The 16,250-nt window shown below is 38.7% G+C and overlaps 1 protein-coding gene across 3 annotated transcripts in view; it reads right to left on the reverse strand.

The window, feature by feature from the left end:
• ADAMTSL1 (ADAMTS like 1) overlaps positions 1 to 16,250 on the reverse strand; it is a 1,178,053-nt gene that overhangs the window by 182,699 nt on the left and 979,104 nt on the right. For all 3 annotated transcript variants that reach the window (XM_077475229.1, XM_077475230.1, XM_077475231.1), the window contains 3 exons: positions 9,965 to 10,015; positions 4,070 to 4,274; positions 2,068 to 2,215 (listed from right to left, as the gene is read on the reverse strand). In XM_077475229.1, coding sequence (XP_077331355.1) covers positions 2,068 to 2,215; positions 4,070 to 4,274; positions 9,965 to 10,015 — 404 coding nt within the window. The remainder of the gene's footprint in view (positions 1 to 2,067; positions 2,216 to 4,069; positions 4,275 to 9,964; positions 10,016 to 16,250) is intronic.

A 16,250-nucleotide genomic window follows, 5' to 3' on the forward strand; every position in this document is an offset into this window, starting at 1 on the left:
TACATGGTTCCACAGCCTTTACCAAAATTCATACCCACACCCTTTGACAAATGTTTTTGGTGATAACAGTCGCCATCCATCCTCTTACATATATGGTAGAAATGCCCCAAGATGAGCAGATTTTGAACTAATGCATATCAGTTAGAATATACGATATTGGGCTAGGGCATACAAAAATCACCTATGGAAGTACTTTTGAACCTAAAGCTATCCAAATGCAATTCCACCTCCTGAAATTTCTATTCACTGATGGGAAACAAACTATTGCAAAAGGCATGGTGGTCCCCAACCCCAGCAGTCACGTGAAGCATATGATGACATGGTACTTGATTCATGAAAAAATGGTTTCAATTCTTAAAGATGCAATCTGTAAATTTGAGAGGATTTGGTCCCCATGGATAAAACATTAACTCCCTAAAGATTTTGAGAGGTCATTGCTGCTCTTATGAAATGGGCTAGCTATATGACTCACTTGTTCTATGGCTTGACAAGCAATTCATTCCCTGGTAATCTTCCCCATCCCTTTACTTACATCTTTCCACAATTTTTTTCCATCTTATGTCTAGTTCTTTGCTGTTCTATAGCTAGACTACAGTTTTAAATTGAAGCATACTGCATTGTCAAACATGCTTTTCCTTCAACATAGTCTACGACTGATGATTACTCTCTATGTAAAAAGTCACACGGAGTATAGTACCCAACTACGTATGCTATCTTATTTTAATTTTGCAGTACAGTTGCCCTGTTTCTGGGCACCAACATAGGTCTCAGCCTAATAAAGCTAACTAATAATAGAATAAGACAAGTGTTTATGTCACATAGTTCAGTTGAGCTGCTGTACATACTGTAGTTGTGTTTTCATTTTATGACAATGTACGTTTCTACTCATTATAAATGCTATGGGGTTCATTTATTAAAACTGGAGAATGCATAATCTGGAGCAGCTCTCCAAAGAAACCAATCAGAAACTTTCAGGTTTTTTTTATCAAAGCTTATTTGAACAAGCTGAAGTTAAAAGCTGATTGGCTACCAAGTACAGCTGCACCAGATTTTGCACTATCCAGTTTTAGTAAATCAACACCCATGTTTTATATTGTAAGGACACTATTAACTTTTTGAAACAGAAACATGTACCAGTAAAATACTTGCAGATTGGCAAATGAATGAGTCCTCAACATGATGAAGGTCCCTACCAAGCCCTCTTTATGTGCTGGAGGATACTGCTACATGATGCAATACCTCTTTTAAAAAACACAAAATCCTTATTCAATTCTGGATTATTGTCTGCCATCTCTTTCATTATTAAGAGAACAGCAAACCAGTACTCAAACAAAGTACATGGTGAATGAACTGTATTTTAGTCACAACAGTGAAGTTAGAGACCAGAGAAAATTAGTACTAGAAGATTAAATGTTTGGCTGAAAATCATGTTGGTGGGTGGCGTGGGGCTCCCAAAGCAAGGTTCTAACTAAATCAATGAAGCTTTAGTTAGAACCTTGCTTTAGGAACCCCATGCCACCGACCTACAGGATTTTCAACCAAACTAAATAAGTAGTTAACTAAACATTTCTTAAAAATAAAAACGCTAAGTTAAAATCAGAACTGGAAAAATATACTGTTAATTTGAATAAGAAAAGGAAAAACTGGCCTTTCTGATGTTGAATATATGATGGAATAGTTTAAGGCAATGGGATTATTACAGTGCCTATTTGTCTAACGAGCAAAAATAGATTGAAATCATTTTAAAGATAACAATAAACAAAATGTATATAGAATACATGATTAAAGGGAGAAATTCTTTTTTATTAATCATGTATTCTATATAAAACTATTCCATCAAACTGAAATTCTGGGATGAGGTGCCTCAGTGTATCGGATTCCCCCGCCTCATTCTTCTTTCTTCCATGTTGAATATATGATTTAAGAGGCACAATTTTAACTTACCATTTCTTTTTCTTATATGTACTTTTTTTCTTCTTATGAAAATATAACCTTTTTTGAAAAAATAACACATTTTACTTAGGTTTCACATTTATTTGCAAACCATGGTGCCAATTTTCAGCTTACCTTTGATCTTGTAGCAAGGTATGTGTACTGTACATTCTTCCTTGATGTGAGGTTTTGTTTTAGGACTGCATCCTCCTGTGTGTATTCCCCTGTGATCGATGCAGAGAACCACACGGTACCTCAGCCCATGCCCACATGTAACAGTACACTAGAAACACAGACAGGCTTGTTAGTGTCACTAATCAAGTTGTTTTTCTGAAATTTTTTAGCTTATATTTACACAGCTTTTTTTTGTGTTATATTAGTTATTTATTTAAATACATGTCTGTATACCAGCTTGTCTGTTAAGGAAAATTAATGCAACTGAAACTAATATTTTGGCATTGATTTGAAAATAGTACTTTTTCCACTTCTTGAATCAGGCCAAAACATGATGTGTTTTTTGGGTAGAGTGTTATCATCCCACAATTTGTTATACAGGGGTTGATTTACTGAAACTGGAGATTGCAAAATCTGGTGCAGCTGTGCATGGTAGCCAATCAGCTTCTAACTTCAGCTTGTTCAATTAAGCTTTGCCCAAAAAAAATGGAAGATGATTGGTTTCTGTGCAGAGCTGCACCAGATTGTGTACTCTCCAGTTTTAGTAAATCAACCCCAATGTGTTTACACAAAAGGCTTTATGCATACAGACTGTTTTTTTCCTCCCCTTGCTGTCTTTGCTCAAGAGCAGTAAAATGCCATTTAAAAAACGTGCCACCTTTTGTATGCATGTTTATGTGTTTGATGTTAATGCATTCTATTGGCCAGAATATTATTTTATTCTGGCCATCATAATGCATTACCATGCAAATGCACTTTATACACATTTGCTGAACCTCTTCTGAATGCACAGGTGATGTGTTTATGTGTTTGTTTGTTTTTTGCCTCTAAACGCTTTGCCTCTTAAATGCCTATCTATACATGGACACATAAGCTAACATAGAGGGGCGTTTAGAGGCAGGCAGGAAAAGAAAAAAAATCAAACAAATATAAAAGCAGCTTTTTTGATTTCCTGTGTGCATGAAGCCTAAGAATGAGAAGATGTTGCTAGGACCTGGCTTACATTTTGGTTGGATACCAAAGAAAGCAGTTTACCAAAGACCTTGGTACTAGGGTACTCAGTCCAGCAACCAGATTAAAAAAACACTCACAGGATAGAGTCAGAAGACTTCAGTTAGCTAATGACTCTGCTAGTCATGACTGAATCTGAAGTTCAGTTAGAAAACATGCCTCCTATGAAGAACAGTAGTCATCAAACCTGGCAGACAGCCTAGGAAGTGATGATATGGTTAGCAGATTTTACTAATGCACAGTAAGCCCTGCTAAATACAACAGATACACAAACTGGGAAAAGCCACTGTGTACACCAAATCTGTGACTACTTGACACTCTGCAAACTGGTACTGAATAAGGATTCAAGTGTTTAAGGTGGCACCTTGGGTAAACAGATACATGCAGAAATAAAATACACTTATACTGTATATGTTGCCTGCCAAAGGTAAGTCATTGGCCAATCATTTTTGTGTTACACCTCTTCTAGACACTCTTGATCACTCTGCTACTTCATGGGATTACATTAATGCTTTCTGGGTCAGTTCATTGCTCAGTGGACAGAGGTTATGATATAGATTGAGGAGGCTGGAGAGGAGATGTAGGAAGATGAACTCCTAAATTATGGAAATTAAGGACTACATATTACCCATCTGGCTGTGCATTTTGGAAAATGTGTGAAACAGTCACAAGATTGCCTGTACAGGATTATCAATCTTTTTTGGGTAAAACAGTAATGGTGATTACCCCAACCCATGTAATTTGGGCAATTACCATGAACTCTATTCTGAGACGCTTAAACATTGTTTCCATGCAGTATGTTTGCAACAATATAGAAATACGGCAGAGAAGTAGAACATATATCTATGGCGTAAGGATGATCTCCCTAGATTATAATTTTTGTTTGGAGTACCACTCTACATATTGTATTTCGTTTTATGTAATCAAATGATGGGATATATGGGAAACTCACCGGTGACCACTCCTGAGCCAGCCATTTGGGGCAATCAAAAATATTGCAGGGCTGGACAATAGGCATCTTTGGATTGTACATACATTTCCATTCCTCAACAGAGCTGATATGGCCCTGCATGTCCTCCTCCACACAAGAGACTGTTCGGCTTTGGATGCCTCCACCACAAGATGAAGAGCAAGCAGTCCAGGGAGTACTTTCCCATCTTCCCAAAAACAAAGAAAATAGAAAACTGAGTACTTATTATAAATATGTATTTCTTTATAAATTAAAACATTTAAGACTCTGAATTAAATGGAAAACATATGACTCGCTACAAAGGTCATTCCGATGAATACAGTTAAAGCAGTATTCAACCCACAAATGAAAATGAGCATATTGTAGTTTACCGATTTATAAATGTGGTGGCTGCATTTATTTTCTTTTTGAGGCTTTTTGAGCCAGTGAGCCTGTTATTTTTCAACTTCCTTTAACAGACCCTATCCAGCAAAAGTGGTAGAGGGCTGAGACAAACCATTTACCACTGACAGGGTATTTACAATGATCAGCTTTTATTCATTTATATAAAACCTTTATTCCAAAAAGGGGAAAAAAATGCTGTTCTAAATGCTTAAAAAGTGCTAGCTGGGGTACAGCTTTCTTTGTTAGTCAAATCCATCTAAACCTGCAAGTGCATCTAACACTACCCCTTCCCCCAACTGACAATCTTACTGTCCAAGGATGGCTCCACTACTCCTTTATTCAGAGTAGAGCCACCCTAAGGCCGGGTTCACACTGGTATCACATGACAGTCATACCACTCTGGATCCGACTTTGCCCTGCGACTTGAAGTCCGACTTCAGTGAACAGGGATCTGACTTTGATCCCCAATACCAGGCACTGTGTCTGGTATGAATCTTTAGGGGGAACTCCATGAAAAATTTTAAAAAAACACATGGGTCTCCCCTCCAAGAGCATACCAGGACCTTTTGTCTGGTATGGATTTTAGGGGGAACTCCCACACCGAAAAAAGGCGTTGGGGTCCCCCCAAAATGAAAGGGGGCCAGGAAAGCGAGCGACACAAGGCAAGTGGCACAAGTCGCATGCCAAAGTCGGGTCAGTTAAGACAGCGTTTCGACTTTGATCTGACTTTAGTGATATTCAATGAGCTGACGTAGACTCAAAGTCGGACCAAAGTAGTGCAGGGAGCATTTTCAAAGTTGGGCCGACTCGTGGTGGGCCAGTTAAGATGGCTCCCATACGGAAACATTGATTTTCACATGTCATGCAACATGAGCTCCCAGTGTCAGAGCGTTTGTCATACCACTGTGAACTCGGCCTAAGACAGGAAGTGTTTTACTGGCCAGATAACCAGGTGAAAATAATGAGAAAAAAAAACACAAATGTAGCCATCTTATTTATGGATTGTAAGCTGCAATATATTATATTTTTGTTTTTGTGTTTAATACCACTTTAAGGGATCCTAATCTCAAGAAAATGTTCTACTTTATAAAAAACTTCATTATGAAAATAGTGGGGAAAGAGCACAACCTCAATTTTTTATCACTGTCTTTCCCCTTTTTTTATTGCTGTCCCCTTGATTTCCCTTAACTTTGTGATTTAGAGTGGGTTAGGAAAATCTACCCAATGATGGCAGGGACTCCAATAAATAAAATGACAGTGGTTCTAACCCTTCCTCAATCTACTAGTAAACAAATGTTGTTATTCATGCTTATATCTTTGCAGAGATTTGCCATCTTAATGAGATTTCATACTCATGACAAGACTTTCTATTGGCAGAGTAGGCCTTTGACTAGAAGCAGGACACACTAAATTACTTTTGCCCAGTACTTTTGTCTTGTTAAGTGTTTTCCTAATTTAGCAAAAAATAAAAATAAAAAAATGAACAGTTCTAAAGTAACAGCACTGATTAAAGTATCATGCACATGGACACCTGAGCTTGAAACAGAGACACAGCTTCACACAGCAACATGTGTACTTTGCTCACATGTTGGTGTGTACTGAAAAATTAAGTATGGGTACCTTTATGATGAGATAAAGTTCTCAAACACAGCTGCTTTGCACTTTGCCAGACTAAAACTTGGTGTGCTCATCCTACATTGCTCAAATGTTGTTCTCCCAACATGAATGTAAAATGCAAAATTGAATTTGAACAAAAAGATCAAATAATAACACAACTTAAAAAAAGGATGGCATAGTGCGCTACATAACAATGCCCATACTGTACTAACAGCAATTATCCTGACAGTGGCTTCCATCATAAAAGAAATTCCAGACATCAATAATCACTATAGCATTGCAGGAGGTAGGCGAGTAAGCAAAGAACAGAATCAGAATATGTTGTATCCAAATTGCCAGCAAGAACACGGATGCTAATATGTAATGCTTTTTGTTACAATGCAAGACAAAGCCTATGAGAAATAGTGACACGAGAATCGAAAAAGATTTTGCTACTGTATGTTTTTAAATATATTGTGTAAGGAACAATAGTGAGCATCCGGTTTCCAAGCGAGCTGGATGGGGACTCTCTTTAGATCATTAAAGCAGCTCTGACTTTAGACCTGTAAGATGAGATTTAAAACTAATATTTTTACACTCAGGAGAAGCCAGGCTGGAAGCTTAGGTCATTAAAAAAATGATCTCAGAAGCAGGAGCAATGCAAGAATCAGGTTTCTTCAAAAACGACTTCTGACTTCTACTGTGCAGTGGTTCTATTTAACTATTTCTAAACTTTGCTATATGAAGCACCATGGTAACTTCCAGGGACGCAACATAATGTTAACATTTTAGCAATAGTAAAAGAAAAAAAATGGGTGTTCTCATTAGGCTCGGCACAATGATGTCTTCCAAGAAATCCCTGATGTCCCAAGTTGAGTTGGCTCAATGCATACAGTTATAGAGTGAAGCGTCACCTGTACATCTGCATCCAAAATATTTTTTGGGAATTGTTAGGACCCCTGTCAGAATTTCTATTGCTGTCTGTGTCTCATTGGGGAGATTTCTAAGAGACAAATAGGGAAAGAGAGGACATTTCTCCAAAGCAAGAAACAATCCCCTCTGAGGCAGCTGTCACTGGAACAGCTTTTCTCATTGTAAGGTAAGTCTTCACCTCCAGTTCTGGTGGGAGCTATTTAAAATTTAGATTTCTTATCACTTTCACCCTGGTGTCAATGGTAACCAGGACACATGTAGAGGGTACATCTTCCCAGTGGGGCCACAGCTGGGGAAAAACTGGCTAAGGTTTTAATCATTTTGGTTCTATCCACAATTGAAAACCAGACAAACTTGTGGGAAGTCAACGAAGCGGCTCTACACCTTTTCTGCTGTTAATCCCTCTTGTTAACATAATGCGCCAAATTCATGAAGCATATCCAGCACTTCTGGTTCTGAAAGCGACTTACGCACCAACTTCAGGTAGTTCTAAAAAAGTTACATTGTGATGCAATGAATGTGCCGAATTCAAAATAAAATGCAGACAGTTTGAATCTTACAAAAGTGGAGCTAATTAAAACCAACTTTCTTTTAGCGTACAGAGAGAGAAACTGGCTCACGCAGATTTTTAAAAAGTTTCTAACATGCATTCTAAAAAGTGGCTCAGCATGTGCACAATTCAAGTACAAGTTCTAGACAGGCACATGAATTTGTTGCATTCTGCACCACTTTTAGGACACATGAGAGATATGTTTGCAAAATCTGTCTGCCCCAGTCTTTATGAGTTCCAAGGTTTGTGTCTAGATATACTTTTTGTGTTGTGTTAAAATGAAGATAGACTTCAGTGTATATGCCACTGGCATAAGCCCCCCTAATTTCTCTTGCTCTGCCTGCTTCCTGGACAAATCCTCGAAACTTCCTATTTATTAACACAGCATGAAATTTATAGATTTTACATACTCTCATCTGACATCATGGTTCTTTCCATCGTGAGAACAAGAAACTGAAAAAGTAAACTTAAGAATGGCTGTAACAATTAGAAATAAATTGTTTTGCTGATTAAAATAAACAAGGTTTTTTTTTAATATTCTGTCTGATCAATCTATTGTAAACCAGTCCTAGGAGTTCAAAAGGGCAATGTTTCATGGGCCCATAATTTACCATTTAATCAAACATAATTAACTAGCCACGGAAGACATATAAAACAGTGTGAGGATATTTGTATGGAAGCAAATGAGAAGGAACACTTTTTTATAGCCTTAACATAATTAAAAACACTTTAACACACGATTAGTAATTTTACACTCTATTATCCTAACATGATGAACAACATCCCTGCCTGCTGCAAATTAGGAGACCAAAGTTTGCCTGAAATGGCTTTCAGCATGGATTTAAATTGTAAACGATTCCTGCAGCGGTGAATGGGTATGGCTGTCACTCACTGTCTTCCTTCATTGTACTGGATCACACATGCCTCTGTGTAACCCCTGCATTGCTTTAATTAACATAATTTTCTTTACAACCAAAGAATATCAGCATGCAAGGAACAAATACAAGAGTACATGTGGCAGTAAACTATGCTTTTATATAAATACTATAACCAAGCAAATTACAGTACAACTAAGTCAAAGTCTTGTTAAAAAGACACGTGAGCAATACAGGCCAGGAAAAATTTAACTAACCTACACATGCTCCATTTCTCATGCTTTTCCTGTATTCAGCATTACATAGACTGGCTTTTTTCTGGGAATTTAAAATTATTATTGAATAATAGTAGCAAATATAAAAACTTCTATGTACTAACAGAACATGGATTTGTTGCTGAAAAAAATTCCCACTCCAATAAACTTTATAGCACCATTTATGTTACACCTAATGTCCACAATGAGGGGTTGTGGTACCTTATACACTAAATCAAGTTTTATATATTAACACCAACCTAAAGTACTCATAAATTCATCAGGAGTGTCATAAAGAATGCCGTAGACTTCATCGCACATCCACAAGATAAATGTAGGTGAGGGTGACAAATAAATGTTTCTGTTGGCTTCTGGCACTTTGTCCTTAGTGTGTCTGAGCTTCCTCCCTACCACTGCACCTATCATATAGACTGTGCTGTGGTCAATGAGTTTTAAAGTTGGATGGGGGCAGTCTGATGGGGATTTATAGACTGCCTAGTTCCCCACTAGGTCTGCTTCCCTTGTGATTGACAGCAGGCAGTGGGCAGATTCATAGCCGATAGACAGTTTGCTATTGACTGCGTGCTGTCAATCACAAGAAGAGAGCAGACCTGATGGAGAACTGGCCCTTAGCTTAACCATCAGTTTCTGCCCTCTGTCTACATCACTGGTTTCTAAAAATCTTTTGACTGTGACAGCATCATTAACAACCAGTGACAGGGCAGCATCGACAACTCCCTCTCTGCCACACAGCAGTACATCCAGTTTATCCATCTACAAAGATGGAGATAATTCTTCTGAAATATGCTGTAGCTATAGAATCACTTTTTAAGAACTACTTGAATCTGCTGCATGTGTGTCGGTACACCTACCAAAATGGGTGACAGGGCTTTTTTAATCTGGCACAGGCCATTTTAAAGAGCCATACTGCTAGAAAAGTCTTGTAAGTACTTTTTTAAATTCCTCCCCTCTATTTCAGCCATGTGACTGTAATTTTTAAATTTCATTGGACTCAATTGAAAATAACTGTCCCTTTTTTGACATAAAATAACTTCCTTTTTTTGACATTAAAAAAATGTTCTTTTTTGACATAAAATAACTGTCCCTTTTTTGACATAAAGGATACTTATTCTGGGCCTAGCAGAGATGTACAGCTCTACATACAAATACCTTAGCTTTCATCTATGCACTTATAACACCAAGACTGTTATTTACTGTAGTTGTATACAGCATAAGCATTCATACAAGAATCCTACTGATTGTAAACAAAAAAAAATGGACGTACCTGGGAAGGGGATGATAGAGATCATAGGGCATAATTTGCTTGTAACCGTCACTGTAAGATAACAAAAGTTCTCATTAATACAAAAAGGAATACAATAAATATCCCTGTAATGAAAATCCAACCCACAACTGCTCATAGTGGTTTCCTAATTAAACAAAAAGCAGACCTAGTTACTTTAAAGTGCTTGTATAGGGCAGTACCCAGTGCAAACAAGATAAAGAAGGCACCAAGGCCCATTGACAGCACTTAAGTCCATTGTTATACATTGTGCATTAATGTGCATTGTGTTAAGGCAGCCTATTCAATTGAAATGGGCTGCTTCACATTCAACAGGCTGAAAATTGCTCATGCAGCATTTTCTCTACCACAATGCATAGTAGCATGTTACTGTGCATTGTAGTATGTGCATTATTACCATAGAGCAGTGATGGCGAACCTTGACACCCCAGATGTTTTGTAACTACATTTTCCTTATCTCTTTCTACTTCTATAAATACTCAGAGCATTATTACTAGGATAAATTAATGGCCAATACCATTCAAATGCATTGGCTCGTTAATTGTAAATTTGTCTGTTGAAGACTGTTGATCACTTAGTTCAATAATAGAGTGAGCTGTGGTTCTTTAGTAATATACTGTACAAAGACCACTGAATGAAGGTTTATTATTAACCCTTTAAAGTCCACATTTTTCAATGAGTTAGCGTGACTCAAAATGTGCTCTACCAAACGATGGAGCAGGAGGTTAAAGGGTTACGGCATAACTGGCAATCAGGGAATGCTGGTATTTGTTAAAAATTTGTATTGCTAAGGATATCTATAGGCTGGTGAAAGCTACCCTGGTTGCTGAGCCCCATGAAGGAAAAAGTAATTTTTCTCTGAGGAGCTTAATCACAGTTGGGTGCAGCTGCTTAGGGGGCAAGCCTTGGGGGAGCCAAGAGATGTAGAAGATGCAACACATGTGTGCCTTGAGTGGGGTCAATACTACCTGCGTGCCAGACACTTTATTAGCAGCCTACAAGTCTAAAATGAAATGTCTGTGATCCCAAAATGTTATATTATTGTTCAATTAGTTTGGTTATCCTTTATTCTAAATAAAGATATGTAGTTTGTGCTGCTTGCCATGCCCACTTTAGAAATGAATTAGTGCTAGGTATATTAAAATAAAATGAGCTCAATGGGATGAGTATTTTAGGAGAAGCATCTGCATTATATTGCTATTAGCAGTTCCTCCGACTATCAATCAAGTACTGAGCAGTCATGTCAAACAAGATGGTTCAACATTTGTTTAACATTAACATGCTTATTTAATATGGGGGAGCAAGAAGAAATAATGATGTGAATAGTGGAAAAGCCCATAGCAGGTCATTTGAGGAATGATTTGATGAACAGTGCTAGTTCTAGTAGTACAGAGTCACATTCAAGGCCTTGTTCCCTGGAGCCCCAGCTGCAGGTGTAACTACTGTTGTTTCATCACATACACTATATGTTCTATGTTGTTTTTACAACTTTCCTGTTGCTTTTCTGAAATCATTGCAGTTAAATGCTTAAAGTATATATAAAACCCAATCACTAAAAGCTCATATACTCTTTAAACAGATAAAGGTAATCTAAAGCAGTGGTCATCAACCCTGTCCTCAGGGCCCACTAACAGGCCAGGTTTGCAAGATAACTGAAATACATGACAGGTGATATCATTTTCTGCTCAGTGATTGCAGTATTCTAGTCTGCATCTCCCCAAGGTAATACATAAAACCTGGCCTGTTAGTGGGCCCTGAGGACAGGGTTGATGACCACTAACTTAAAGGATAAGTTCACCTTTTTACAAACAATAATACATGCACATTTTTTTGCATGTAAAAAATATGTGCATTTATTATTTCTTTGTTTTAGGTGCTTGTAAAGCATTGCACCAGTGATCAACAGATCACTGATGCCATGGCAGATCTCCTATGCCATGCAGATCTCCTGCAGACCTGTCAGTGTTTCTACTTGCTCGTACCTTGTACTCACATTGCTGTGGTAGATCATTGTAAACTACAAAACGACAGCCGCTAAGGCTGTCAAGACTTGTGGTTTTCTATTCACAGAATGAATGAATGAGTGGAGTGTGTCTTAAAAATGTTGAGAGCTAGCAGGGGGGAAAAGATTCCCCGCTAGCTGTCAGATCGGGGATCGGGGAGGGGAGTGGGTGAACAGGGCGGTCCTTTCATAACAAGTTAAATGGTACACCCTGAATATGGGTGTAACATGTAATGAAAGGTAAATTTATTCTTTAAAAAATATATATTTCTTCAAAAAGTATTTTTACCTGCAATTTTCAGTAAAATATTACCTGGTGTTTCTGCAAAAAAACCTTGCTCAGGCACTTTGTATTATAGTGTGACCGGGGTAGTTGAACCAGGGAATATCCAATTTCCTCCTGGGGAATCAAGAAGGATTTTTTCGGCAAACCGTGTAGGTTTAGGAGATATTTCTTGGACCTACAGGTAAGCCTTAATTTAGGCTTACCTGTAGGTCAAAGTGTGTTGTAAGGGTTTACAACCACTTTAACCACTTACAGACCGGACCATTTTGCTGGTCAAAGACCAGACCACTTTTTGCGATTCGGCACTGCGTCGCTTTAACTGACGATTGCGCGGTCGTAGTACGTGGCTCCCAAACAAAATTGACGTCCTTTTTTTCCCACAAATAGAGCTTTCTTTTGGTGGTATTTGATCACCTCTGCGTTTTTTATTTTTTGCGCTATAAACAAAAATAGAGCGAAAATTTTGAAAAAAAACGCATTATTTTTTACTTTTTGTTATAATAAATATCCCCCAAAAAAATATATATATATATATAAAAAAAATTTCCCTCAGTTTAGGCCGATACGTATTCTTCTACATATTTTTGGTGAAAAAAATCGCAATAAGTGATTATTGATTGGTTTGCGCAAAAGTTATAGCGTTTACAAAATAGGGATAGTTTTACGGCATTTTTATTAATAATTTTTTATTATTATTTTTTTTACTAGTAATGATCAGCAATTTTTATTGTGACTGCGACTTTGTGGTGGACACATCAGACATTTTTGACACATTTTTGGGACCATTTAAATTTATACAGTAATCACTGCTATATAAATGCAGTGATTCCTGTGTAAATGACAATGGCAGTGAAGGGGTTAACCAGTGGGTGGCAGTGTAGGGGTTAAGTGTTCCTAAGGGTGTGTTACTAACTGTGGGGGGTTGGGCTTTCATTTAGTGAACACTGATCTCTGCTCCAATCACATGGAGCAGAGATCAGCATCACTAGTTGCTAGGCAGAATGGGGAAATGCTGTTTACACGGCATTTCCTCCATTCAGCCGTCCCATGAGACGATTGTGGGTATGCCCGCGGCGATCGAGTCCGCAGGACCCGCGACCGGACTCACGGGGGTCCCGACCGGCACGCGAGCGTGCCGCCGGCGGTGTGCTCACGGTGGCAGGGCGGCATTGAAGATTGGACGTACCTGTACGCCATTATGCCTGCCCGTGCCATTCTGCCGACGTACATCGGTGTGCGCTGGTTGGGCACCGGTTAAGCTGTGTGGGATGCTTTGATTCACGTCTGAGACAAGAATTAAACCCATTGTTGCCTCTAGCTGGCCTCCCTAATGTGACCCATTCAAGTGAATGGGGTCGTGCCGCAACAGCGTGCAATGCACATGGTTGGGACGCAGTGGTGCAGGTTTTTAGAGGTTAAGCAGACAGTGAGAAGGAGAAATAATGCCTCCTCACACCTCTTAATTTCCCTCTGAAAAAGAGATCCTCCGCAGAGCACTAAAAATGATTGCTAAGCTTTTTTTTGCAACTATATTGACTATCAGATATAAGTACATGGATCTTTAATCAAATCCAGCAAATCCAATGTTTCACTGAAGAACTGAGGTTTGCTTTGCCTAAATATGCACGTGCTGATATGACCAATTCCTGGAGGATCAAGGGAATTAAAAACCTCTGTTGCTGATTTTTGATATCCTGCAAATAAAGTGAATCAAAGGATTGAGGAAACTGCTTGTGAAACGTTAAATTAGCGTATCTGCTGACAAATTAGTTGTATTAGTTGGTTGGCTAATCTTTAATATTATGTCTACTACCACTATTTCTATTAGCAAAAGGTTAAAATATCAACTTTCTATAAATAAAATTGTATTTGGGAATAAACAGAAGTAAATGAGTCACATCGCTGTTTGAGCCCCTTAATTAGTATATGAATGTAATCTCCTAGAAGGGGCCGCTTGTGATAGCAGAAAACTGTAGCACAGTACTCATTGTACTGTAGAGCTAATTAAATGAATTGCATGAGCAAGAGGTGGTGACAAGTTAAGAGGAAAAACGGCTGGTAACATCCTGTGAAATCTGCCAACTTTGGGATGAACTGAAACGACCTATGTGATTTACTGAGAAAATTCTGAAATGCTTGTCCTGATATTATAGATTTATTCATCACTTGAAGAACAGAGCCTGATAAAATCCACAGCACAGACATCCTTTTACTGCGTACAGGCTAGAAGAAAAACTTCAGAGCCTTGCACTTAGTTTGATCTGAATAAAACAGTGATACAACAACTGCTCTCTGGGGACTCCTTGCTGGCTTATCACCATAGATAGAGCAAGGCCCTTTCCAAACCAGGAAACCATCTGTGTGCTCTGGCATTTGGTAAAGTCATTTCTGACCTGAAGTGAGGTAAAAATGACTGACAACAGAAGAGATTGTACAGGGCGATAAGTCTGGATAATGTGCAGGTACTATAAACATAACCGTGGCCGAGGCACAGACTGCTGCAACATGTAGGGGACTGGTGAACAGTTATTCTGTATTATATATGGGTTATGAATGTACAAAAGAATGGATCAAAGCACTTCTGTTCCTGAAGTGTTTGTATAACCAAACCAATTCTCTTGTTTGGATAGAGTAGCGAAGGGTTAAAACCTGTTTCAGTTTATTTTTTGCTGCCTGTGTCCCATTGAGGAGATTTACCTTTACTTTCTATCCAAGAGGCACAACAGGAAGTGAGAGATAATCTCTGCAATGATAGAGAAATACCCTTCTTAGGGCTTGCTTATAATTGCAAATGTTAGGTTAGGCGAAAAGAAACTGGTGGTTGTACTATGTTTTTACTCCCCCCCCCCCCCCCTCCCCTTTTGCATTCAGCAGGGAATGAGACCAGTGGGCAACCTCCCTGCAACTGCAGTGGTGTGGAATTTACAGGGTTAAAACAGGCAGGTGAGGAGGTGATATACAGTATTGCCACTGTGGATTGCTTTTCAGAGGGATGGCAAGGACAGCCTCTAATAAAACTTAGCCTTGTCATGAGATTAGGAGACCCTAAGGGAAAGATTCCCCTCACCTCTTGTTGTGGTGACAACTCAAAAGGATTTTCCCTCACTTTCTGTCTCATTGACACTTCTCATCTCCACAAATAGATAGGGTGAATCTACCTAGAAGGTAGACACAGGCAAACTTTACAGGGGTTATGACACTTAACAGCTCACTACCTTTTGACAGAGAACAATGGTTTTCAGAATTAATGTGGCTCCAAAACCTTCCATACCCAATAGTAAATAGTAAACAGTTTATTCTCACACAATAAAAGTATGGGAGTGGAAAATATGTATTGAAATGCAGAATGGCTCTGTAAGAGTGAGACTTCTGGAGTAAGTTAAGGTCTCTCCAGGAGCAGAGCAGGTGCACTTTGGTAGACTGGAGGTGACTGCAGGGACTAGGCACTGTTGGGTTACTGTTGGAGGTTGGAAACATTATATGGGGCAGAAGACTCTGTAGCAGGCTGGGGGCACTGTGTTGCGGGGGTTGAAGGCTCTCAGGGAGCTTGGGGGGTACTGTAAGGGGTTGAGGGACACTGCAGGCAATTATGGAAGGCTTGGGGCACTATGGGAGCCACTGTAAGGATAGGGGATCTGCAACTGGTGAAGGCCCAAGAAAAGAGCTATGCCCCGCTAGAAGGCCACAGCCTAGTGGCTGAGAAGTATTGGTATAGAAAATCCACCTTTACCTTTTAACTAAACAGTAAAAAGCTATTAAATAAAAATCACTGTTCCCCTCTTCCGCGAACATTCTCTACTTTTTTCTCAATTTTTTGTGACGCTTATATGGACAATATTATAAAAAGTCAATGTGTACCCACAAATGGGGTTTGTTTGGATTCAATTAATTAACACACTATGACTTGAATGAGATGTATGTATGTATGTGGCTTCTGTCGATAAAACCATAAAACTGTTGGCATTGTATGCCTATTTTAC

The sequence above is a fragment of the Lithobates pipiens genome, unplaced genomic scaffold (genome assembly GCF_037356315.1).
Source record: "Lithobates pipiens isolate NorthernLeopardFrog02 unplaced genomic scaffold, aLitPip1_a1.2 Scaffold_13, whole genome shotgun sequence".
Lineage (NCBI taxonomy): Eukaryota > Metazoa > Chordata > Amphibia > Anura > Ranidae > Lithobates > Lithobates pipiens.